General features: G+C 40.3%; 1 protein-coding gene across 6 annotated transcripts in view; it reads left to right on the forward strand.

Moving 5' to 3' along the window:
- Window positions 1-24,495, forward strand: part of LOC122556496 (prolyl 4-hydroxylase subunit alpha-2-like) — a 91,270-nt gene that overhangs the window by 51,800 nt on the left and 14,975 nt on the right. For 2 of the 6 annotated variants that reach the window (XM_043703189.1, XM_043703190.1), the window contains exons 7-13: window positions 514-710; window positions 2,211-2,387; window positions 7,483-7,553; window positions 12,594-12,693; window positions 14,663-14,716; window positions 21,496-21,555; window positions 21,630-21,695. In XM_043703189.1, the coding sequence (XP_043559124.1) occupies window positions 514-710; window positions 2,211-2,387; window positions 7,483-7,553; window positions 12,594-12,693; window positions 14,663-14,716; window positions 21,496-21,555; window positions 21,630-21,695 (725 nt within the window). Of the gene's footprint in view, window positions 1-513; window positions 711-2,210; window positions 2,388-7,211; window positions 7,283-7,482; window positions 7,554-12,593; window positions 12,694-14,662; window positions 14,717-21,495; window positions 21,556-21,629; window positions 21,696-24,495 lie in introns of all 6 variants that reach the window. The other 4 variants (XM_043703191.1, XM_043703193.1, XM_043703195.1 and 1 more) reach the window with 4 other exon arrangements.

Genomic DNA, 24,495 nt, shown 5'->3' on the forward strand with positions numbered 1-24,495 from the left:
AACTTTCAGGAGCAAAAATGGTCCTCCCCATGCCAAAACAGCCCTGAAGAACCTGCTGGTGAATGTCAAGGGGGAGATGGTTCGACTCTCCCTTATTGTAGCTGGTTATTGATTGCTGCTTATGTGCAGCTAATATTATTTGCCACTTATCAGCCCAAGTGTGGATGTTCGCCAGGTCTTGCTGTATGAATTGCTTCAATATTTGAGGAGTTGAGAATGGAACTGAACACAACCCGACCAAAATGTGGATTCAAAAGGTGCTCTTCTTTCTGCAAAGAAACATTTTGTTAGCTTTTCCTCATAACTTACATCATCGGTCAAGTTTATTGGTCATTTATATAACTTTTAAAGGCTGTTGTAGAATGATTACTATAGGTAGTGAGCACTGCACACAATAGTTCCGTGGGATGTGACCACAACAGCATTTGCTATTTTTGAAAAATCACTTGCATCATGCAGTTAAAGTGTTTCCCATTCATTAATTTAAAGAGATCTTACTTTGTTCCATTTTAGATCCAACACACTTAAGAGCCCAAAGTAACCTCCATTACTTTAAGAACATTCTGCATGAAGAAGGACAAAGTGATCAAAGAACAAATGAAGATGTTTATCAATCCCAGTCAAAGGAGGAAGTCTACAGGCGTCCAGAAACCTATCTATCTGAGATTGATTCTTATGAATCTTTGTGCAGAGGGGAAGGAATTAAAATGGTAAGAACATGGCAGGAGGAATTCAAACTGTGAAGTGCATAAAAAAGGGGGATGTTTGGAATGCTAGTCAGAGACCCATAGAGGTGTAATAGCATGGAAAGAGAACCTTCGGTCAACTCATCCATGCCAACCAGATATTCTAAATTAATCTAGTCCATTTGCCAGCATTTGGTCCATATCCCTCTAATTCACTGGTAGTCATCATTCGTCTGATGAGGTTCTGAAAGAGATGAGATATCTGGTTTCTAAATCCCTTGTCCATAACAGCTCACTACAGTCTGGTCTGATTTTTTTTGCATGGGGGGATGCTAATCTAATGCTGATTTTCAAAAAGAGTAATCAGTAGATCTGGGGAACTATAAGCCTAATATCTGATGTCGGTAATGGGTAAAATACTCTTCATTATCACTGAGATGAAGCAGAGGTCATTAGGGACGATTAGCGCAGCTTCTGAAACTGAAGGCCATGCCTTACTAATTTGTTAGAATGTTTTGGTAACGTTAGCAGGTTGGAGGATGAGGGTGCCCCAGGGGAAATTTTCTGCTTGGAAGTTCAGAAGGGCTTTTGATAAAATGCCTTGAAATCAACAATCCAGCAAAGCAAAACTTTGTGGCTTTTGGAGCAAAGTTGCTACTTTGGATTAAAAACTAGATACGTTTCTTTGGGCAGAGTGGTATTGTTGACGGTTGTAGATCTTTTTGAAAGCTACATTCCAGTGGTATTCCAAAAAGGCAGTGCTAACATTATCCCTTTGTGCCTTCTTGATAAATGTGTGAAATGTATGTTGGAGCAATGTTGTTTATGAACGGTACAAAAATATGGGCAGCCTTTAGGACTGGGGAGGAGAATTTAGATTTACTGGGGAATGGACCATACTGTGGTTATGGTGCTAAAGTTTGACAAATATCAAATTACGCATTTAAGAATGACCATTGCTGAGCACGGTTGCATTTTGTATGGAGTTAAACTGGAAAAGGTTGTGATATTATTGGTCCTCAGCTTTTAGAGGCTCATGCTGAGAAGTGACAAGTAGGATATTACTTTTATTAACTGAGCTATTCAGTGTGATGCAATATGCATAATTTTGTTCTTCTCTAAGACTTTGTGTGGACAGCATTTGGAACAGTGTACCAGTCTTTCTCTCTTCGGGTTGGGTGATAGAAAGGCTTGTTGGAGAGGGTCACAGGAATGATGCCCAGAGTTACCAGCTTTAGTTGCCTGGACAGGTTCAAAAAACTGGTGCTTCTCCCTTGCAATGACTTGTCAGAGGTATAGAATATTAAAGGCCTGGATTGTGTTCCCATGGTAAACTATTTCAATTTAATGAGCTGGCAGACATTGAACCTAGTTGGCTGAACAGTACTGTATGAATCCACAATTCTATGAAACCAGCTCATGTTGTCAAATTTGCCAGGATAGAACTTGATTTATCCTTATCCATCTGCAAGACTAGGAAAGCTTTAAACGTATTTCATTCACTAACATTACACTTTCCTTTAGACAAATCGTAGGCGAGGCAGGCTGTTTTGCCGCTATCATAATAACAACAACCACCCACGCTTAATTATCGCCCCAATCAAAGAAGAGGATGAGTGGGACAGTCCGCACATTGTCCGTTACCATGAGATGCTGTCTGATGCAGAAATTGAAAAAATTAAAGAGCTAGCCAAGCCCAGGGTGAGTAAAGAATCTTATTTAATTTTATTACAGTGCACTACAACATTGCTTCATATAATTCTCTTGTGATTTATCATCTGCGACAGCTGTTTGACTGCTTGACCTTTGGGTCTAAGTTGTTAATCCACTTATAAAATAGGCTGAAGAGATATCAGTGTTTTGCCTGAACTTATGAAGGACCCTAGCAAGCTGACTGGCCGTGGTATCTCACATCTGATTTCTTGCCTGCATATTTTACTTGTGACATTACTGCTCTCTTGGAGCTTTCTGTGCATAATGCTTTCATCACTTATGCATTCTTTTACATGCATGAATAATCAATCGACTGGAAAATATTACATTGAGCCAGTCACATTAACATTCGAATGCTGGGGTACACACAGAACTGGCACAGATGAGAATTGCTTGTGTACAAACTCAATTGCTTCAGTGCTCTGTGTAAAATATTCCAGTTCAGTTCAATACAAGGACAGGGGTGAAAATATAAAATAAATTAAATGAAATCATAATTACAAACTTCAGCACGTTGCCTGGCCTTCTTCCAATTTCCATTATCTGTCAATCAACCCATTGTGTGACTCTAACATTCATACTGCAGATTCAGTTTGGTCTTTAATGGGTTAACTCAACGTTGATCCTTCCTTCATAAATACTTGGCTGGAGGGGAAGGCAGGCCTTAAAAATTACAGAGCTTGATATAAGTAGCTGTCCCTTTAGGTGCATTGTATTTATGTATCCATATGCATTGTTGAGGAAATACAATTATAGAATGATCACCATGCAGAAAGAGAACGTTTAGCCCATTTTCTCTGCATTGGCTCTCAAATATGCAATTTGCTTAGTGCCATTTCCCTGCCTGTAACCATGCAGTCTTTTTTTTTGCAGGTAGAAGTCTAACGCCCTCTTGAATGATCAAGTTGAACCTGTATCCACCATGCCCTCAGGCAGTACATTCCAAATCCAATCAACTCTCTGCTTGAAGAGCATCACATTTACTGCTTTTCTGCAGCAAGTTTTCTTTATGTAACAGTAGCCATTGATGCACGTTGATAATCTCAGCAAAAGACTACAATAAATGCCATAAGTGGGCAGCCTGGAGGGGTGCTCTACTGAAACACAGAAACTCCTGTTCTCTAACCAGCCCCCACACTCTGCTTCCTAAATGAATTCTGGTTTTGCTGTTTGACTATAAGCAATAATAAGCAAGAACAAAAGTTGAGGACAGAATATTTGACCGAATTAGACTGGTGCACATTTATACCAAAAACAATTTACATTGATATAGCTAAAGAATCTCCCACGCTATAATTCCATTTTACTCAAGTGTCTACAATCTAGAATGCTGCCTGAGAGTGTGGTGGAGACAGGCTCAATTGAAGTATTCAAAAGAGAATTGGACTTTTTAATTTGCAAAGGATGAACAGGCAGGGTGGCAGGGAGAAACCTTGCAACATCGCTTCCTTTTGTGTCTCACATTTACTTCCTGTGAGCTTTCTCAAATCACACGACATTGGTAACACCCCTCTTTACACAAAGGGGTGATTTCTCCAACTCACAATCCACACTGCTAAGAGGGACCACCAATGTGGCTATTATTTCTTCAACCATTTCCCTCAATCCCCTCAATAGTCTCGGGACTCTGAAACTTTCTAACTATCTGAGGTCGGGTAAAGCTGCACAATCCTGGGATCCTTCAATTCAGCATAACTGAGACTCTTCTACAGTGGTTCATTTAACCACTGAGCAAATAGAGGAGGTTGGCTCCTCCCAGTGACTATAACAGTATTAACCACATTGAACTGTTAACCACATGTGTTATTCACCGCGAGACAGCTCACCTGATAACTGAAAATGTGAAGGCTCCAATTTAAGTCCTTCACACATTGCAGCTTTTTGTCACTCAGCAATACTGGTTTCAGTGCCTTCTGATATCCATGTGGTATCACGATGGGAATCATGATGAAAGGACCTGGAGAATGACAGCAAGTTTTGCAAGATACAATGCCTTATATCTTCTTAGCAATACAGTTATATTTCCCATTATCAGACAGAATCTACCCAGCATTTTGCTTTGTGTGTTTCACCACCTCAATGCACAGAATCTCTTGTTTCTCAACATTTCATCTTTCAGAGTATGGCTGCAATCTTGTCAAGCTGATGGGTTAGCTGGGTTCTTGGCCAGCAAGACACTGTCACCTCTCTTAGGAAAGCCCAAAGTGCCACTTGGGCACTCAATTGGGCTTTCTCCTGGGATTAAATAGCCCTGGGGACAGAGCCATTGCCTGTGAGGGCTCCTAGCCCATCAAAGCTGTTAGCTCTTTGTTTTTAGTGCAGCACTAATGGGATTGGAGGAGCAGGCAGGTGGAGGTCACTGTTGACAAAACACCACCCAAGGACACAGATGGAGGGGAATCCTGGGTACAGGTGAAGGATAGCAGGAAGTGGTCTTTTGTGAGGGGAAGCTGGGGCAGGGGGTAGCTGTCAGTGAGTGCTCCTTCCCCTTGCTGATTCCCACAACAGGGAATTGAGTGTCTTTGCCCAAAGACTGGAAAAAGAATGGCGTTGATAATACTTGAGTAGTTGAGCATAGATGCATTTAAAGGGGCATTTAGATTTAAAGAAATAGAAGGATGTGCTGCTGGTGCTGGAAGTTTATGTGGAACATTAACACCAACACAACGAGTTGGGCTGAAGGTGCCATGTATGTGTGATTTTGTTCTGTAAAGCCATAAACAGAGTTTTTTTCAGCCAAAATTATATTAAATGTAACATGCTTGTGCACTTGTTAAAAAAAAAACATGTTGGGAGCAGGAAAAGATAGAGACACCTACAAAAGTGTCCACACCCCTGGGCTGAAGTGTTTACCAACAGGGCTTTCCATTAATTGTCCACATTTAAGAAGGCTGCAGAGCTTTAAGCTGTTCCTTTCTGCCACAAGACCAAGCAAGTTTTAAAAGCTTTCCAGTATTAGCCATTAAGAATTTGAAGACTATACCCCAAGATAACCAGTATATGCTTCCGTATTTTCTTTAGAAGCCATTTTCAATAACTTAAATTATTTGCAGATGGTGGATTGGCACTGACTGAGAAATGGGAGATCAACTAATTTTCTGTTTGTGCTATCCAAACATGTACATTGATGAATATTTTAGCACAGCATGCCTTAGATAAAATATGTGTTCTCAAAACAGCCCCTGATTTGCGCTGGTTAAAGGGAGATTTTGCTTTCAATGATAATCAGGTGACTGAGCGAAAGCTATAGAAAGAAACCACTTCTCAAAACAAGTGGAACTTTGAGTGTAATTTAATTCTGTTCCACCTAATTGTGTCCATAGTGAAAATTCTGTTCTGTGGAGTTAGCTAAAGAAAGCGGAAGGAGGTTTGTGTGGACCATGAGTATTGGTTTGGGCTAGTTAGACTGAATGGCCTGTTTCTATACATGCACTTCATGTCATTCAATATATGGTGGTGTCACTTGATTTTGAAGACTGTAATCTTCTTACTATCTCTATCATGGCTGACACAGGAAAGTTGTAATTATCACCCTTCTTGGTTCTTTTCATATGTTTGTGATATAGTCTTTTTTTGCCCTTGTGTTTAAGGTACCTCTGGGAGCACCATAGGCATATATTTTCAGGAATTTGACCAAATAAGAAAGCTTCAAATTATTGCTCAGATTTTTTTTTGCTTTCTTGCCTTTTCATTGAAAATCATAGGGACTGTTTACAAGTGAATAGCCTATTCAGCCAAGTCAGTGATATTATGAGTCAATTATGTATTGTATTACTGATTATATATATGATGTTGAGTAAGATAGGGTGGTGTGTTTCTTTCCCTGAACAACATTGGTAAATCAAAAAGCAGTTAAATAAAACTGCTGGTGAAACAGAAAACCAAAAACACAGAACATTGGGAAATACCCAAGTCAGAGAAAAAAAACAGCTGAGTTTAACGGTAGATCTACCCTTGAAATATAAGCTTGCTGTCTCTCCTATAAACATTGATTTCAGAGAACTGGTTGAGTTTTAACAATTTAACCACTTTGGTAATTTTGTTTAGATTAGATTCCCTACATTATGGAATCAGGCCATTCTGGCCAACAAGTCCACACCAGTCTTCCGAAGAGTAACCCAACCAAACCCATTCCCCTACCCAATATTTACCCCTGAAGAATGCACTAACACCATGGGCAATTTAGCATGGCCAATCTGCACATCTTTTGGATTGTGAGAGGAAACGCACGCAGACACTGGGAGAATGTGCAAACTCCACACAGGTAGTCGCCCAAGTTGGGAATCAAACCTGGGTGCCTGGTGCTGTGAAGCAGCAGTGCTAACCACAGAGCCACCATGCCACCCCTTTACTGTATGAATGCGATGTGATGAATAAATGGTTGGCTGGTGGGTGCTGCAAAGTGCCTGGAAACATGCAGAAGGCTAAATATTCATTTGCTGCTTTCTCTCACAATGTTCAGTGTTTATTATCCACAGCTGCTGTTATTGACAGTGGTGCCAATTGACTTGGATCCCTGTGTTCCCTACCTTGCTGGCAAACAATATTATGGCCAGCAACTTTAGTAAATGGTGTGATCCACAGAAGAAATTGCTGCCAACTGATGGGGTGTGACTTGCTCTCTGTAAACGGATCATTGGAATCTCTCAGCATAAGTTTGTCAGTCTTGTAATTGAAGTCAATTGAAGAACGGACTGGTCAAATGGTGGTTAGACTAGAAATTCATCTTAAAATAATCCAAAGTTATTCACTTGTCAGTCTACTTTTCTTGTGCTAAGAGCCAACTTATCTTCTGATTTTTCAATCTCACAGTTGGCCAGAGCCACAGTTAGAAACTCAGTCACTGGAGTCCTAGAGACAGCGAGCTATAGAATCAGTAAGAGGTAAGATGATTACCATGGCAAGCAAAGCAAACAGGGTTTTTGATTGGCTTTTGTTTTAACATCATAAGCACCCCTCCCCCTCCATGTTAACTGCCTTCCACAAAAAGAGATGGCCAATCAAAACTAAAACCTGGAGGCTTTGTGTGTTGCCTTTGTTTGTGCTTGTCCTGTGATTTATCACGTTCTTTCTTTCAACACAGCTGGCTCGAGCAACAGTGCGTGACCCTAAAACGGGTGTTCTAACTGTAGCCAATTACAGAGTGTCAAAAAGGTAAGGTTTGAACAGAAAGCCATGGGTTCCCTGGGCACCACGGCCTGTTCTATTCTCAAAGTCATCACAGAGGATAAAAGAGAGAAATGACTTGTAGCATTGGTGGAACTGCATGTGAGGATGTCAACTTGGAAATCATAATCTTAGTGCAAAAGCTTTCTTGCAAATAACAAGCATCTGTCTCAACCTGTCACTGTTTCAGTAGCATTCAGCCAATTATTTCCTTTCCCAAGGTTAATATAATGGGCTTCACACTCTCATGCACTTCAATTTTATAAAATTTGGTGTTGAGATCACAATTCAATATATCTATTCATGTTATTGATGCTTTGTGCTATAGAATAGTCCGATTCTGTGGTGCATACAGCGCAGTGATTTGCACTAGTGATTTTTCTCCATACGGGTCTCCTGCTATATCCCCACTGCATTTTAATATTCCTCTTTATTCTGCAAAGATGTAAGTTCCTTTTTAATATTATTTTAGGAGCCAACTTTGAAAGGAATATGACAATAAATTCTGCCATTCAACCTCCTAGTTTTAACAAAATATTTCTAACCCATTCTTTGCGACTTATCTGTTTTCTAAAGGTTGTCAATTAACATGATATTTAATATGATGGGACAGCATGGTGGCTCACTGGTTAGCACTGCTGCCTCACACCGCCAGGGACCCAGGTTTGATTCCACCCTCGGGCACAGTCTGTATGGTGCTTGCACATTCTTCCTACATCTGCGAGGGCTTCCTTTGGCTGTTCCAATTTCCTCCCACAGTCCAAAGATGTACAGGTTATGTGGATTGACCATGCTAACTTACCCATAGTGTCCAGAGATGTGTAGACAGGATGGATGAGCCATAGTAAATGCAGGGTTACAAGGATAAAGTAGGCGGTGGGTCAAGGTGGAATGCTGTTTGGAGGGTTGGTGTAGATTTGATGGGCTGAATGGCCCACTTCCAAATTGTATAGATTCTATCAACTTGATTTCTTTGGGATTTTGCATAGTTGGAGAGTTTTGATGTGATTGTTCTTATTTTATTCATGAAAACTGTTATATTTTAACATTGTTAATTATGTCTACATTGCATTAAGTCTGCGTTAGTACTTAAATGTCTTATTCATTCAAACATATCAGTTTTCCTTGTGTGAGTTTCACCTGTTCCAACATCACCTGGTAGTGTTATAACAGCATGATTCTAAGAATGGGAACTGTTCCAGTCACAGTGCTGGGCAGATTACAGAGTAGCTTGGAGCCTAGATTTGGTGATTTTTTTTTTGCCCCCAACCAGGGATAGAAATGCAGTAAAAGCAAAAAAAAGAGGGAAACAGGGAGATTTTCTGGAGAAGATGTCAAGGTATATTATGTGGCAATTCAAGGCTGAGAGAAATAGAAGCAGAAGATGAGGTGAATTCAGAAGTGGTAATTAAAGGTAACATATCAGCTTTGAAAGGGAAAACAGACTGAGACAGCTCCAAATTTTTAAGGTACTGGGATGATTTTAAATGAGTATTATTTTTCTTTATTCTTTTATGGATCTGGGTACCACTATCAAGGGCAGTATTTGTTGCCTGTCCCTATTTGTCCATAAATTGAGGGTTCTGATAGGTGATTTCTGAGAGTAGTTGAGAATAAAACACATTGATAAGAGTCTGCTATCACATGTCTATGATCCTACCTGATCTAGCCGGTGTATTTTTTCTTAACAGCGTTGATGAACTGGGTGGATTTTTGCATCAATGAATGACAGAAATAGTTGCCATTACTGAAACAAGCTCTATACTGTGTTGTATGGTGCCATTTTTCCCTGCAGTGACACATGATGTATTCAGCAGCAAAATTCAAAAGCTTTTAGATCGAGTTCCAAGTAGATCTTGTGATACCTTGGAACATTCTGAGAAGTAACCTTTATGATTTACTTCGAGGGAAGTTGTTGCTAGGCACAAGCTGAGCATGATCAAGATCAACAGCAGATGGCAATATGAAGCTAGTCAGCTCTCTGCTTCTGGGACAGAAGTATGGTGGCTTTCTGCTGTTAAATACTTGATTAGTTCGTGGATCTTTGATGCTGGTGAATAGGAGTCCAGTTTTCCCACATCTTCTTGATTCTGGAGAATGTCCTCCTGCTCACTGGGGCCACGTCTTGTGCGAGGTCAGATTCTGTCAACATTGGCTTTCAGTCACGCTATCACTCTGGATCTATTCTCTGAAGTTGTCCAGTTAGTGAGCATCCACAGGTTGTGTTCTGGAATTGTGTGCAACTGGAATGGAATTTAAGATTTTCTTTCAAGGAAACCATGGCTGGAATTTTCTGGGCCTGTTGGGGCTCTCAGGAAGCCAGGCAGGGCGTTTTAACTGTGCAAGTAGCAACTTTCTGTTTCCTGATAGTGGGTTAAAGTTTGTGACTAAGTTTTCAGAACTTTCCAGTAGTGTTAAGTTTCCTGATGATAATTGGTAGGAATACATTTTGCATGTGGCACACTGGCTCAGTGGTTAACACTGCTGCCTCACAGTACCAAGGATCCGGGTTTGATTCCAGCCTTCGGCAACTGTCTGTGTGGAGTTTGCATGTTCTCCCATGTCTGCGAGAGTTTCTGACAGGTGCTCTGATTTTCTCCCACAGTCCAAAGATGTGCAACTTAGGCAGATTGGCAATGCTAAATTGCCCATACTGTTCAGGGACATACTGGCTAGATGGGTTAAACATGTGAAGTAAAGGGGTCGGGGGATGGGTCTGGGAGGGATGCTTGCTGCTCAGTGTGGACCTGTTAGATCAAATGACCTGTTTCCACACTGTAGGGACTCTATGATCTATAAATACTGATTAATACCATAGGTTTCTGTAATTGTGTTTACAGATGCAATCATGTTCGCTAAAACTGGGAGACACGCCCATTCAAAAACCCTTTAGAGATATGAGCAATGTACCTGGGTGGCATGGTGGCACAGTGGTTAGCACTGCTGCCTCACAGGGCCAGAGACTCGGGTTCAATTCCCCCCTCAGGCAACTGTCTGTGTGGAGTTTGCACATTCTCCCCGTGTCTGCGTGCGTTTCCTCCGCGTATTCCGGTTTCTTCCCACAGTCCAAAAATGTGCAGCTTAGGTGAATTGGCCATGCTAAATTGCCCGTAGTGTTAGGTGAAGGGGTAAAATGTAGGGGAATGGGTCTGGGTGGGTTGCTCTTCAGTTTGAACTTGTTGGGCTGAAGGGCCTGTTTCCACTCTGTAAGTAATCTAATCTAACAAAAAATCTAGGATAGACTTCATCTGCCAAGCTCTGCTGAATACAAATGTATTCACTAACTTGGTTCCTTCAGGAAAGAAATCATTTCTGTGCAAATGCTTGCAGTCCTATGATGGAAGTCTCTCCATTTTATTTCTCACTCACGGAATGTGGGCAAACCTCTGTCTAAGCCAGCATTTATTGCCCATCCCTAATTGCCCAGAGGGCAGTCAAGAGTCAACCATATCACCTCCCCTTGATAGCAATGCCTGGCTGTGTCCTGAACCCATTCATGACCAGTTGATGGCACCAACCTTGCCAGTCCTTAAATTGGTCACAGAACTGACAAAGAGTTCTCCGGTGGTTTCTGACTGGTGGACAAGAGTTCCATTGGCCCAACAAAATCCCAGCCATTTTGTCGCCCTCTATCCTGTGAAGTATCTTCAGAGGTTTTTTGTTTGCTTCTGTGAGATCATCTGTCGTATAAGTTCTACTATTAGTCTATTCCACTCTATCTCTCTTCACAAAGCACCCTATTAAATAAGAGACCATTTCATTAACCTATTGTATTCTCTCTCAGTCAAGTGTAAATATTCTAGGTAAATGAGACCAAAATGGCAGAAGGTTTGGCCTTATTAAGGCTCTGCAGATATTTTGTAATCTGGTCAGAGATGTTATGATACATCTCTCGAGTAGGTGACACTTGAACCTCAGCTTCCTATCTCAGTTATGGGGACACTGCCACTGTACCACAGAAGCCCTCACAAATGCCCTATACAATTGCAGTAAGACTTTTTTTATATATAGCTGTGTTCCTTTCTAATAAAGGCTAACATATCATTGGGTTTCCTAATTGCTTGCTATGCCTGCTTGTCATACTTTCATTCATTCATGTACAAGGATGGCAAAGTCCACCTCTTATTCTCTCAGCTTTGCCAGTAAACTGGCAGGTGTATGCTTCTGTTGTCTGGTAAAGCATCTGTCCACAACCTTTTTCATTACATCACACTGCTCGGGAGATATTTGGATTGGTGTAGGGCAAGGGGCATGCTGCACAGAAATGAACCAGCAACCTGTTTTACTTTACAGAGTCAAGGTGAGGGATGTAAAATGGACTGCTGATTCAATATGTTTGATGCAACACTTCCAGTCACATGGTATAATTGTCATTAAGCAGCAGATGTATTGATAGATCACACAGTAATTGGCAGTTTGCTTTTGAACTTTTATTGGGCATGCTACTGAAACAGTGGGTTCTTAATTTAATTCAAAACTCTTTATCAACTTGCCTCCTCTTTACTGATCTGCCTTACAAATCTATCCATGGTGGAACTTGCTGAAATTAAAAGAGCAAATGTCGGACCATATAAATTGCTGGTTTCAAATTAAAGATGGGTGCGATATGTTGCTAGTCACTGTGTCACTGTGGTTCAGTGTGTCACTATCTGTGTGAAACTCTAATCCAATTTACCACTATATCAGTCTCTTCCTATTGTAGGTTCTTTTACATTTTGTTCTGTTAAAAGGCAACATCATCAATAAAAAATCCTTATGATTGTTTCTGATGCAAATCACTACACCAGATGACATCTCACCTTTAGGAGGTGGCAGCGATTTTAATTTTTAAAAATAAATCATCAATCTATCTGGTCCAACTTTGGAGTCTGGATTCCTGAGATCAACAAAATACCAGTTCTGCACTGTTGCTACATCAGCATGTCTGTTTAATATACATATTGGACCTTCAGACTGTCTAGTTTTGGCTAATTACATTGTCCAAATTTGGATACACCTCCCATTTGAGTGTTGTTTTGTTTTGTCCAGCGCGTGGTTGGATGATGATGAAGATCCCGTTGTGAATAAAGTCAATCAACGAATAGAGGACGTCACAGGCCTGGAAGTAGACACTGCGGAGTTACTTCAGGTATTTAGTTTACATCTCCTGAATCTGCATTATAATATGACTAAGGATTTACAAGTCTTAGTCTAACATACAGTTTGGACTCATTAACATGTCTACCAATCTTTAATGATAGAGAGGGCCTAGCATAGTAGGAGTATTCCTGATTCCACACACTATCATTAAGGCTTTTTATTACTACCTCCAAAACATTGCCTGATTCTTCCCCCACCTCGGTTCATCTGCTTCTCTAACCTTCACCCTATTTCTATTACTTGAAGAATTGACTCTTCCAATGTCCCACAGTGGCTCCCACATTCTACCCACATTCCAACTCATAGAAAGCACTATTACTTTATCAGCAATGTGGATGCTGACTTCCACTGACTACTTATTAATCAATATTAAGGCCTTGCTTTATCTCCGCAATCTCCTCAGTCCCCACAATCCCGGAGATTTCTCCACTGTGCCAATTCTAGCCTCGTTCACATCCCTAGTATGTAATTGCTCCAGTGTTGACCCTTGTGCCATCAACTGCTTGGAACCAAATCTTTGAACCTCCTGCCATTAACCTCTCTGCTTCTCTTCCTCTTTCTCACTCTCAGTCTCTTCTTTCAGTTTCTGTCTTAGTCCCTGTCCTCTCTACTTAAGGCACTCCTTGAAACCTACATTCTAGAACAGGATTTTGCTCAGTCATCTGGCCAAACACCTTTTTTATTCATGTGTGGGATGTGGACATCACTGGCTGGGTCAGTATTTATTACCTACACCTAATTGTTTTGGAAAAGGTGGTGGTGAGCGGCCTTTTGAACAATCACAGTCCATGAATTCGCCATAGCTTTTTTTTAAAAGGATCTGGATCAGTTCTTGGAGGCAGAAACACTTCTCAGACTACAGGGGAAGAATGAGGAAATGGTACTAATTAACAGTAGCTTTCAGAGGATAGGCACAGGTATAACAAGCCAATGGAGTCATCCTCCTCTCCTGTATCAATGTGATCGTGATTCAGAAAGAGTATCCTAGCCAAATATGATTCTCTTTTTGCCTGGAATCCACACACAGTGAACAGCAGGCAGTGAGCATTAGGGAAGCCTAACCAATTACTGCAGAGAGGAAAGAAGCCTTCACAGTTGCTAACATCGAGAATGAAACCAAATCACCACCTAAACCTTGAGCGTACGCTATAGTCATTTCCACAGTCAAAAGAAAATATGCTACATGTATCAGATAGTTTAAATGATTACAATCTTCTGAATGTGTGAAAGAGTTAAAGATGTTGAAACTCAGTGGTATCTTTACAAGCCTTTGGTTAATGTTTCTACTGTGGAATCCTGAACCAAGATGGCTCCCCCATAAAATAGTATCACTCTGAAAGAAGCTATTCAGTGTGTTGTGTCTGTACTGGCTCTCTGAAAGAGCTCGCCTTTGTTAAATGTGAGTCAGGTTTCTGTTACTTGAAGAATTGACTCTTCCAATGTCCCAGAGTGGCTCCCACATTCTACCCCCCCAGAAACTTGAGATCATCCAATACTACATTACTTCCATTCTAACTCATAGAAAGTAGTACTATATCAGCAATGTGAATGCTGACTTCCACTGACTACCTATTAATCAATATTAAGGCCTTGCTTCATCGCCGCAATCTCCTCAGTCGCCACAATCTGCTTAGACTTCTCAATTCTAGCCTCTTTCATTTCATGTTTCCAATATTCAATGCAATCAAGCCAAAACAATGTGGAAAATCCCATAGACCACCTCCTGAAAATGTTTTATTGATCATCAAAGAGTTGAATGAGTGGTGAGGTAAAGCACGTGTAACTGCTACAAGTGAAACTGACCACAAGTTCGAAAAGCTTGTTGCTGTTTTGCGGTCAGAAAGAATTCTGCTTTGTGGTGTGAAATTTAGACCACAGCTGTAACGTGTTCCTCTGTAAGCTGCTAGCTGAAGCCCCTATGAACGGCTGCCTCTCATCAGTCTGTTTCCTTGTTGCAGGTAGCAAATTATGGAGTTGGAGGACAGTACGAGCCACATTTCGATTTCTCTAGAGTAAGTGACAATGAAACCTGTCCAGCATTTGACTTGCAACTTTATTTTCTTCAATCTGATTCTCATTCTGGAGGGCAGTTTTCCAGACTTTGGAATTTCAGGCCATTGATTTAGCTCTTATCACTGCCCAAAATTTATCACTCAGTTTGCAAATCTTAATAAAATCTGAACAATGGATAAAAGTAAGGGACTAAAACATTGCCTTTTTGTGTAAACCATGAAATGCAATTGTTGAAACTGGTTGAAACTGGTTGAAACTTTTAGTGAAATGATGAAATCCAATGGGATTTTCTAATGCCAGTTATTCCATGCTCTGGACATATTCATACAACATCCATGTGTTTTGTACTAACCTCACATATATTGCTGGCATCATGACCAAAAGCCCTTATAGTTCTTGTCTTGTTTGCTCAGCTTAGAGTTGCCCACACTGCAGGCTTGCCCTGCAGCCTCTATACACTTCCTGGAGGAGGGAAACCCCAAAGTGCCATTAAAAATAATGTCTGTTTTATTCTGTTTTGTTGAACATTTATTTATTAGTAATGAAAAAATATTCAAGGTGAAAGGAAGATGATGTTTAACCGGGTGGGGAGGTTGAAGCTAACAGGTTAAATGGCATATCCTGTGTTACCTGTCAGAGTTGGTAACCCTATTTGTTAATAGACATTCAAAGTATTCCTGACACTGCAAAATTAAAAAAAGGCCATTTAGTCCCTTGGTCCTGTTCTTGGATCAGCTGAGATCATAATTGACCTAATCTTGTGTACTCAGCTTTCTTCCATATCTCTTAATACCTAACAGCAGCTACCAAAGCAAACCTTTCAATTCAATTTTCTAACTAACGATTGATCATTAGTTACAGAACGACTCCCATCTTTCAAGTGTTGATCTTAATGTTTTTATTCATTCAGGAGATATAGGCATCACTGTCTAGGCCAGCACTTATTGTCCATCATTGGCTACCTTTAAGATGGCAATAAGGTGCTATCTTGATCTGCTGCAGTTCATTTGGTGTGGACCCCCAATGCCACTAGGGAGAGAGTTACAAGACTTTGATCCAGCAGCAAGGAACATGTTGTATTTCCAAATCAGGATGATGAGTGGCTTGGAGGGGAACATGCAGACGCTGGTGTTTCCATGTATCTGCTGGCCTTGTCCTTCCGGATGATGGAATTTGAGTTTGATTGATTGTTGTCACATGTACTAAGATAGAGTGGAAAGTGTTATTTTACATGTTACACAGATAGATCATAAGGGTAGCAGAACAGAGTGCAGAATACAGTCACAGAGAAGGTGCAGAGAGGGAGAGGTCAGAATAACATTTGAGAAATCCATTCAAAAGTCTGATAGCAGGGGGAAGAAGCTGTTCTTGAATCTGTTTATACGTGCCTGACAGAAGAGGGTGAAAGAGAATATAACCAAAGTGGGAGGGGTCTTTGATTATGTTGGTTGCTTTCCTGAGGCAGCAGTAAGTATAGATTGAGTGAATGGATGGAAGGCTGGTTCACATGATGCTGAAAATGTGTTGCTGGAAAAGCGCAGCCGGTCAGGCAGCATCCAAGGAGCAGGAGAATCGACGTTTCGGGCATGAGCCCTTCTTCAGGAATGCTGATTCCTGAAGAAGGGCTCATGCCCGAAACGTCGATTCTCCTGCTCCTTGGATGCTGTCTGACCTGCTGCGCTTTTCCAGCAACACATTTTCAGCTCTCATCTCCAGCATCTGCAGTCCTCACTTTCTCCTGGTTCACATGATGGACTGGGCTGTGTTCATGACTACTGTCTTGCAGTCTTGGGAAGAACAATTGTCATACCATGCTGTTATGCATCTACATAGAATGTTTTCTATGGTGCATCTATAAAAATTGATAAGATATACTGAATTTCTGGAGCCTCCTGAGGAAGTAGAGACTTGATGCACTTTTTTGACCATTGCATCAACATGTGTGGACCAGAACAGATTGTTGGTGATCATCTTGACAATCTCCACCTCAGCACCTTTGATAAAGACAGGGGAATGCTCTCCATTCTGCTTCCTGAAGTTAATGACCAGCTCCTTCATTTTCTTGACATTGATGGAGAGATTATTGTCATTATACCCTTCTGCAAATTGCTCAATTTCTCTCCTGTATTCTGTCTCATGTTTTTTGAGATTCAATGTACAATGGTGATGTGGTCAGCAAACTAGGTAATGAAGTTGGATGGAATTTGGCCTCATAGTTGTGAGAATATAAAAAATTTAGTAGGGGGCTAAGTACACAGCCTTGTGTGGCAATGATGTTAAGAATTGTGGTGGAGATGTTGGCAGCTATTCTTAGTGATCACGATCTATGGGTCAGGAAGTCAAGGATCCAGTTGCAGAGGGGAGAGCCGAGATCTAGGTCTTGGAGTTTAGAGATGATTGTGTTTTGAAATTATGGTGTTGAAGGTGGAGCTGTAAACAATATGTAGGAGCCTGTCTTTTGAATGGTCCAAATGTTACTTGCCATTGTAAGCCTAAGCCTGGATTTTGTCTAGGTCTTGCTGCATTTGAGCATGGATTGTTTTAGTATCTGAGAAGTTTGCAATGGTGCTGCAAACATCCTACTTTCTGACCTTATCATGGAGGGAAGGTTGGGAATATTTCATAATTTCATTTCTGAAAATATGGTTGTATTTTTAAACTATGGTCCCCAGTTCTAGATTCCCCAACTGATGTAAGAAACTTGCCCTAATTTACCCAATTTATTCTAATTGTGTAGGTTCACCAGACTTGTTGCTGGGATGACAGGACCTTCTTATGGCTATCACTGGGGTAGCATGCTGGAAATTTAGCCCTGCTATTCTGAAATCATCACTAAACTTAAAAGTTTTTAAAAGTACACATAATTCTCCAACTTATCTGACATTTAGACCCAGTTTGATATAAAGCACAGACCAGGTTTCTGTACTTAACTAGATTTATGATATACTGCAAATAGATAGATTCCAATGAGAGATAAATAATTACGAACCATTGACACATAACTTTACTGGGTGAAGTTCTGACCCCGTTATATGGACTCCCCTTCTATTCACATGTATGGACAGACACAGACAGGAATAAAATAGGTATTATGGGCAGAGAGTGAGTGAGTGGAAAGGCAGTTTCACAGGGTTTGCTGACTTGTCAGAATGTGCTATTCCTTGATCTTCTTTCTCCAGTTACTTTCATTTGCTTGTAGAAAGTACAGGGTGACCGGTTCACACTTAGAAAATCTGATTTACTGTTTAAGAACCATAGTGAGCAGCAAGCACTAAGGGGGAAAAGAAATTAGCTTTCTTCAGGCTTGACATGCCTTTACTACAGAATGAAAACAGCTCATTCTGCTCCAGTGTTCTGAAGATTTTGTACTGCCCGTCCCCAAGTTCTTCAGCTATCTGGGAACCAATCACATAATTGTTGATAGGCTGAGGGATCTTGTAATTAATAATTGGCCACCAGTGCACAGAACCAATCAGCTGTTTGTTGCCAGTCAAGGCTCCATTTGTACTCACCCCCTAGCTTGATCTCTTCTGCACACTAGGCTTCCACTACTGCTAGAACAAGCAGCTGTGTAAATGGTACTTACAATGAGGGTCAGGTTACCTCCTTTCTAAAGGTGCAGCTATCCTTCATCAATCCTTTTTTAAAACAGTCCTTTGCCCATTTCACCTCGCAATCAAACATCCACAGAAATAAAAAAAAGAATAGCCACGGTCTCTATGAGATTGAAGAGCAAGAAGTGATCTTATTGAGCCCTATCAAATATTTAAAGTGATAGATATGGTAGTTGCAGGTAAGATGTTTCCTCTGGTTGAGGAGTCTGGAACCATGGGACAAAATTTAAAAATAATAGGATGCTACTTTGGACAGAGATGAAAAGTTATTTTACTCCAAGTTGTGGATCCTTAGAATTCTCTCGCTCAGAGGTCTGTGGAATCACAGTTTTTGAGCATTCAAAATCATTGGTAATCAAAAATCTATCAATCTATATTTTAAACATAGCCAATGGCATAGGAGAGTATTGGGTAAAGGGCATTGGAGTGTTTCTCCAGCCACGGTCATATTAAATGGTGAGCAGACCTGATGGCTGATGGCCTACTGCTATTCCTATCATCCTGGAGATATGGAAAAAGGTTTGGGGGAGTGGCACTTGCTAAATTATTCTTGCAGAGCTGGCATGGTCTTGAGGGCTGAGTGGTTTCTTTCTGTGCTTCTACAATTCTAGAAGAATGCTTTGATCCGTGACAATGCTCTTCAGTACTCACCTTCTTTGTGAGGTTATCTCTTATCTCAGCTTGACCCAGAACCACCTCTTGCCCAAATATTCAGTAAAATCTGTATTCACTCACATGAACTTATAACCTGTTCCACTAGACCATTGTTCTCTGAGAAATGGGTGAGGAGTTGAGTAAGAGGGTGAAATTACTGGGTCTGCAGGAGGACTGTATATGAGGCAGAAGCCACTCAGTATCGATCAGTTCTGTACAAATAGGGACAGGAGAAAGGGCATTAGTTGATTCAATAGGCAATGACACCTAGTTCAATTTCAATGGATTTCACCATCATTTGATAGCCAGTTCCAACAATTGCTGCTCAACCGTTTAAAAAAAAAGATGATTTCATCACTTCAGCATTGCACGTTGGAATCTCTTCATTTGGAATGATTGCAGTAGCAGAAGAAATAAAAAGGAGCAGATGTATATCTGTTTAACACAAGCTCCATCCACTGAGATCAACAGCTGGACAGGGAATTTTTGCATTCTGTAAGCAATTAAAGAGAGTAAACCACAATATCCTTAAAACACAAAAGGGGCCATCAATTTGTTTAGGATTTTGCCTCTTTGTTTCTTTAACTGCTGCTAGTGATTCCTAAAGACCAAAACCTTTCAAGTTTATTTCTAATTACTTAATTCCTTGCAGCTGCAGTAATAAAAGTGATAGACAAAAAATGCACTGATCATTTAATTACTTGTAAATGTTTCACTTTACTTATTTGAGTGACAATAAAGATAATTCAATTCAATAAAACCATCTCCTCACCATGAGACGCAAGTGGCGTTTTTGCATGGCATCTTCAAGTCTTAACAGTATTTTGTGAATCAAGTACTGATTGGATAATAGTAAGCCTTGTCAAGTTAATCAGGTACTATCCAGGTCTTCTTTTGGACTAAATGTAGAACTTAAAATGTTAGCCATTAAGATAGTTGAATGTAGTGCACTGATTTGACATGACACCACTCCTCACCTCATCATTATCCCTGTTAAAACAGAGATATCTTTGTAACATTTGGTAGTCTCTGTCTTTAAGTATACCTGTTACTTCAGCATGTGATTCTACCTGATTGAAGCCACTTTCTGATAGATTCAGTGAGAGCCCAAAGATCTAAAAGTGCTGGCGCCTCCAAATAATTTGTAATGTACATTTTTGCTACCTATCAGCCTGTTCCCTAAATTAATTGAGAATCACTTGATTGGACCTGAATTGGAATCATTCTGTACCCTTACAAACCACCTTCTTCATCACTCTTAATGAACTGCTTTGCTGCCAATCCAAACTTTCTTCATTTTTAGGGATTAAGGATATTTATATTGCTCAGTTGTGCTGGCAAAGCAATCTGAGTGCTTCTCCAAAATAGAGTCATAGAGATGTACAGCATGGAAACAGACCCTTCCGTCCAACCCGTCCGTGCCGACCAGATATCCCAACCCAAACTAGTCCCATCTGCCAGCACCCGGCCCATATCCCTCCAAACCCTTCCTATTCATATACCCATCCAATTGCCTCTTCTGGCAGCTCATTCCATACATCTTTTGAGAATTCAATCTTCTGTTGACCTTTCCAGTTTTGTGAGCAGGTCATTAAAATATGTATCATCTCCCAATCACTCAACTTTCAAATGAATTTTCTGAAGTGTTTTTCTTTAACTTTTGCAATAGCTGCTTAAATAGTTATTTGGGTGCCGTATAAGCTCAGTTTATATTTAACTTATAAAACGATGTTGTAAATCACAAAAGCTGTGGTTTTGTACGTGTCCCAGTCTGTAGCAAATTTTAGGAAGTTCTGTCCGTGAAGGATTGCTTAAATTTTGAGACATGTCCAGGGATCTATGAAATGAATTATTCCTATTTATGAATGTTATTCCATTTCATCCGTGTCCACATAGTGCCTGGGAATTATGATGAGAACTCCACACCCTAATTAAAAATTGTATTGCAGATGCTGGAAATCTGAAATAAAAACAAAATGTTCTGGAGAAACTCAGTAAGTCTGGCAGCATCTGTGGAGGTGGAAACATAATCAATATTTTGAGTCCAAAAGCTCTTCTTTGGAACTTCTTCAGTTCTGCGAATGTTTGCTGTGTAATTGCTTAATCCATTGATCAACAGATTCACCAGCACAAATCCATATGAAAGATGGACTAAAATGTCTCTCTTGAGAGCAGCTTTATTTGCAAAAATTTCAGATTGAATGTATTCAAGTCTCCATTTGTGGTAACAGTAAATTTTTCCCTTGTTTTTGATCTGGTGTTTCTTTCAACAATCCCAGACTGAACCCTCTCTGTCCACAAGTTCAAGTACATCAGTACCTGTCTGCATTCAGTCAATGGCAGCATCACAGGTACATTTCCACAAATAAAGGCCAGTTCCAAGTTCATGAACTCTGTAACTTTTTACTGAGATTTGTATGGTGAAAGCGGCCATTTAGGGTTTAGAAGCTCAATAGAAAGAAATCTAGGATAAACTTGTCTTTTTTCTCTAAAAATGAAATCTGTTGCAGCGCCCTTTCGACAGCAACCTTGCGACGCAGGGGAATAGACTAGCTACGTTTCTAAATTATGTAAGTACCCATGTGTGGTCGTCCATGCTCCGTGCTTTTGCTGTGCGTGTATTCATTCTCATTTCATTTTATAGAAAGAGGAACAGGATGCTTTCAAAGAATTAGGCACTGGGAATCGTCTTGCCACTGTTTTAAACTACGTAAGTATGTGTGATGATCGATTGGGTAGGACAGACACTGAGTAACCAAATAAATCAGCAAGTAAGCTAGTCCCATCACTCAGGGGTGCCCAGTATATCTCTGTGGCTTGTTGTGCTCTTCAACATGGGAGGAGGTGAAGATGAGGGAAAATGATCCTGTTATTGCACATGGACATATTGGATCATTTAGATGCACAGCCAGGAGGGAGAGTGGGCCTGTCTGTACAAGAGCCTGCTCAATATCCATTCCATTAATTCATGAGGACAGAAAATTGATCGCACTGCATGTATGACCAAGTGATTCTCTTCACTCTATGTTAATCTTAAATACTATGCCCAATACAATCTAATACAGACCTCTCAATATTATGGAAATGTTATGAGATACAAAAATTTCTGGGTTAATATTTATTATGTATATGTCGGGCTACTGCATTCCTCTATTCAAAGCCAGAAGTATGACATATCAGTTTGAACAATTTATATTTTTACAATTCCTCTCTTTTTAGAATAATTTACAAAATAGGAGGGGTATTCTTACATTGAAGGTTTATGGGGCCTGAGGTCAGAGACATGATTAAAGGGAGAGATATCTAGTAAACTTTTGATGGCACAGGGAAAGGTGATAAAGTTGCTTTACAAGAGATTGTTAGAGCTAGCTTCAAAGATGTAGGAAGATATGAGAGTCAGAGGAAGAAACAAAGGGAAAAGACAACTGCAGAGCACCGAGAAGATTTTCCAACAGGCAAGCATGAAATTGTTCAAACATCATCGATCTAAATAATCTCTGAGCTGGTATGGAACAGCATCAAAATGTGAGTGTGATGATGAGGTATTGGAGGATATGGTATACACCTGTACGGAAGGAAGCCATCAGCCCCATGCCAGCCTGCAGAAGACAAAATCTGCTGAGTTTCATCTCCTACTCTTTTTCCAATAACCATTTCAAATTAAATCAGCTACTTGCTTGGTGGTGTTTTCATAAAAGCAGGGACAAGTTCACCACTTCCAAATAAAGACAGCATATTGATTTAAATGTTATACCTCCGATAGACCCAAAGTCTTCATGGGTTCCATCTGCTGCCAGTGGAGGCAGTGTAAACATGATCCTCCGCTTCTGATGGCGCTCCAATTAATTTAGCAGGAACCGGTAATGCACACTGGAATAACTGGAGGAGGGATGGACAGGAAAAACAGCGCTTGGGTTACTGTTTTCCATTTGTGGACTTACCTTTTTACCCCAGCTCTCTATCTAGCTTCATTAAACATTACCACAAGCTGTCAGAAAGGAACCTTTCTTTATGGTCTGAATCCTAAAGGGGTTTCAGTGCAGTTATAACATTAATCAAATAACTGATTGTGGCTGTTGGCATCAAAACATGGATATACTGGTATGAATAAATAATGAATGATGTGAGTGGTTTACCTCCTGTATGCAATCTTCGAAGCATCCATTATCAGTGAAAAAGGATGTTAATAATTTAATAAATAAACTTTGAATCTTTCCTGGCTCCCTATCCTCTGTAGGTTTGTACTTATAAAAGGAAAAAATAATCTGTATGAATGTTTAAAAGTGTCTTGCTGATGATTAAACTATTGACTGTTTAGTTGGGCATATAAAAAAAATACACACATCTAAACCAATGCTTGAGACAAAAAAAAATCAAAATGTGCTGAAGAAACTCAGCAGATCTAGCAGCGTCTTTGGGGAGAAAGCTAGAGTTAACATTTCATTTTTCAGTAACTCTTCATCAGAGTGCTAATGTTTGCTCAGACTCACTCCTGTCTGCTTAAATCATGTTCACTATTTAGATTGGTTGAAGCAGCAATGTATCCAACAAATATCCTAACGCACAGGGAACCCTCATCAGTTGATACAGCATTCCACATCCTTTGCCTTCAGCTAGTTTGTTAATACTGCTGAGTGCTGTAACTAATTTATTGAGTTACCAAGTTGTTGCTGCACTGCACTACTTCTGTCTATCGAGGAAACACTGATGTTGCAAGGCTAATAATTAAAGGCTGAGCCAGAATTTTCAAAGTTGGAAAAGTGGAAGGCAAGATTTGCGGTGCAAGTCTCAGTGTCACTTCAAACTACGCCTCTGTTCTGAAAGAGGACATTACCCCAGAAGCTGGAGGGCTTTTCGTTCTTTGTATTTGATGTGCAGATCACAGGCAAGCTATCTTTGAGGATTAACCCTCCTCTTTTACTGTGTGTAAATAAGATGTCTCTTTCTCAACAGCAGAATTGTGGGCCTGTTCTGGTGTATGCATGGATCTCCCATATACTGAACTACAGAAGCACCAATTTTTAAAAAATTATGACAATACAATCACTGCGCTTAGATCTACATGGTCAGGCTGGGTGCAGTTATCCTATCTTTGAGATGCAACATACTTTTGATTATAGACTACACATGTCTCACTTTATGCACACATTTGATGCCAACCATCTACCAGTGTTCTGAAATTAATTTGCAGCAGGTAGAATTCAAAACGCTCTAACAGTTAAAAATAAAAATTTAATCCTCTTACATGAACCAGAAAAAACTACTCCAGAGACCAGCACTGGAAATTGGATGCTGGCAAGCACAGACTTTTCTTAGAGCTACACACGCAAGTTATTTATACATTACTAAGAAAGCCTACGCCAAATGGCGTAGTCATGTTTATTTAGTGACGCTACCCAGTTTCTTTTGTACAATCTGACTGCACAGTCTGTGAGCTGGCAGCAGAGGCAAATTTTTCACTACTGACCTTAAGCCTCACTAGTGAAGAGGTCTAGTCATGGCTACCCGTT

This window comes from Chiloscyllium plagiosum, chromosome 14 (genome assembly GCF_004010195.1).
Source record: "Chiloscyllium plagiosum isolate BGI_BamShark_2017 chromosome 14, ASM401019v2, whole genome shotgun sequence".
Taxonomy (NCBI): domain Eukaryota; kingdom Metazoa; phylum Chordata; class Chondrichthyes; order Orectolobiformes; family Hemiscylliidae; genus Chiloscyllium; species Chiloscyllium plagiosum.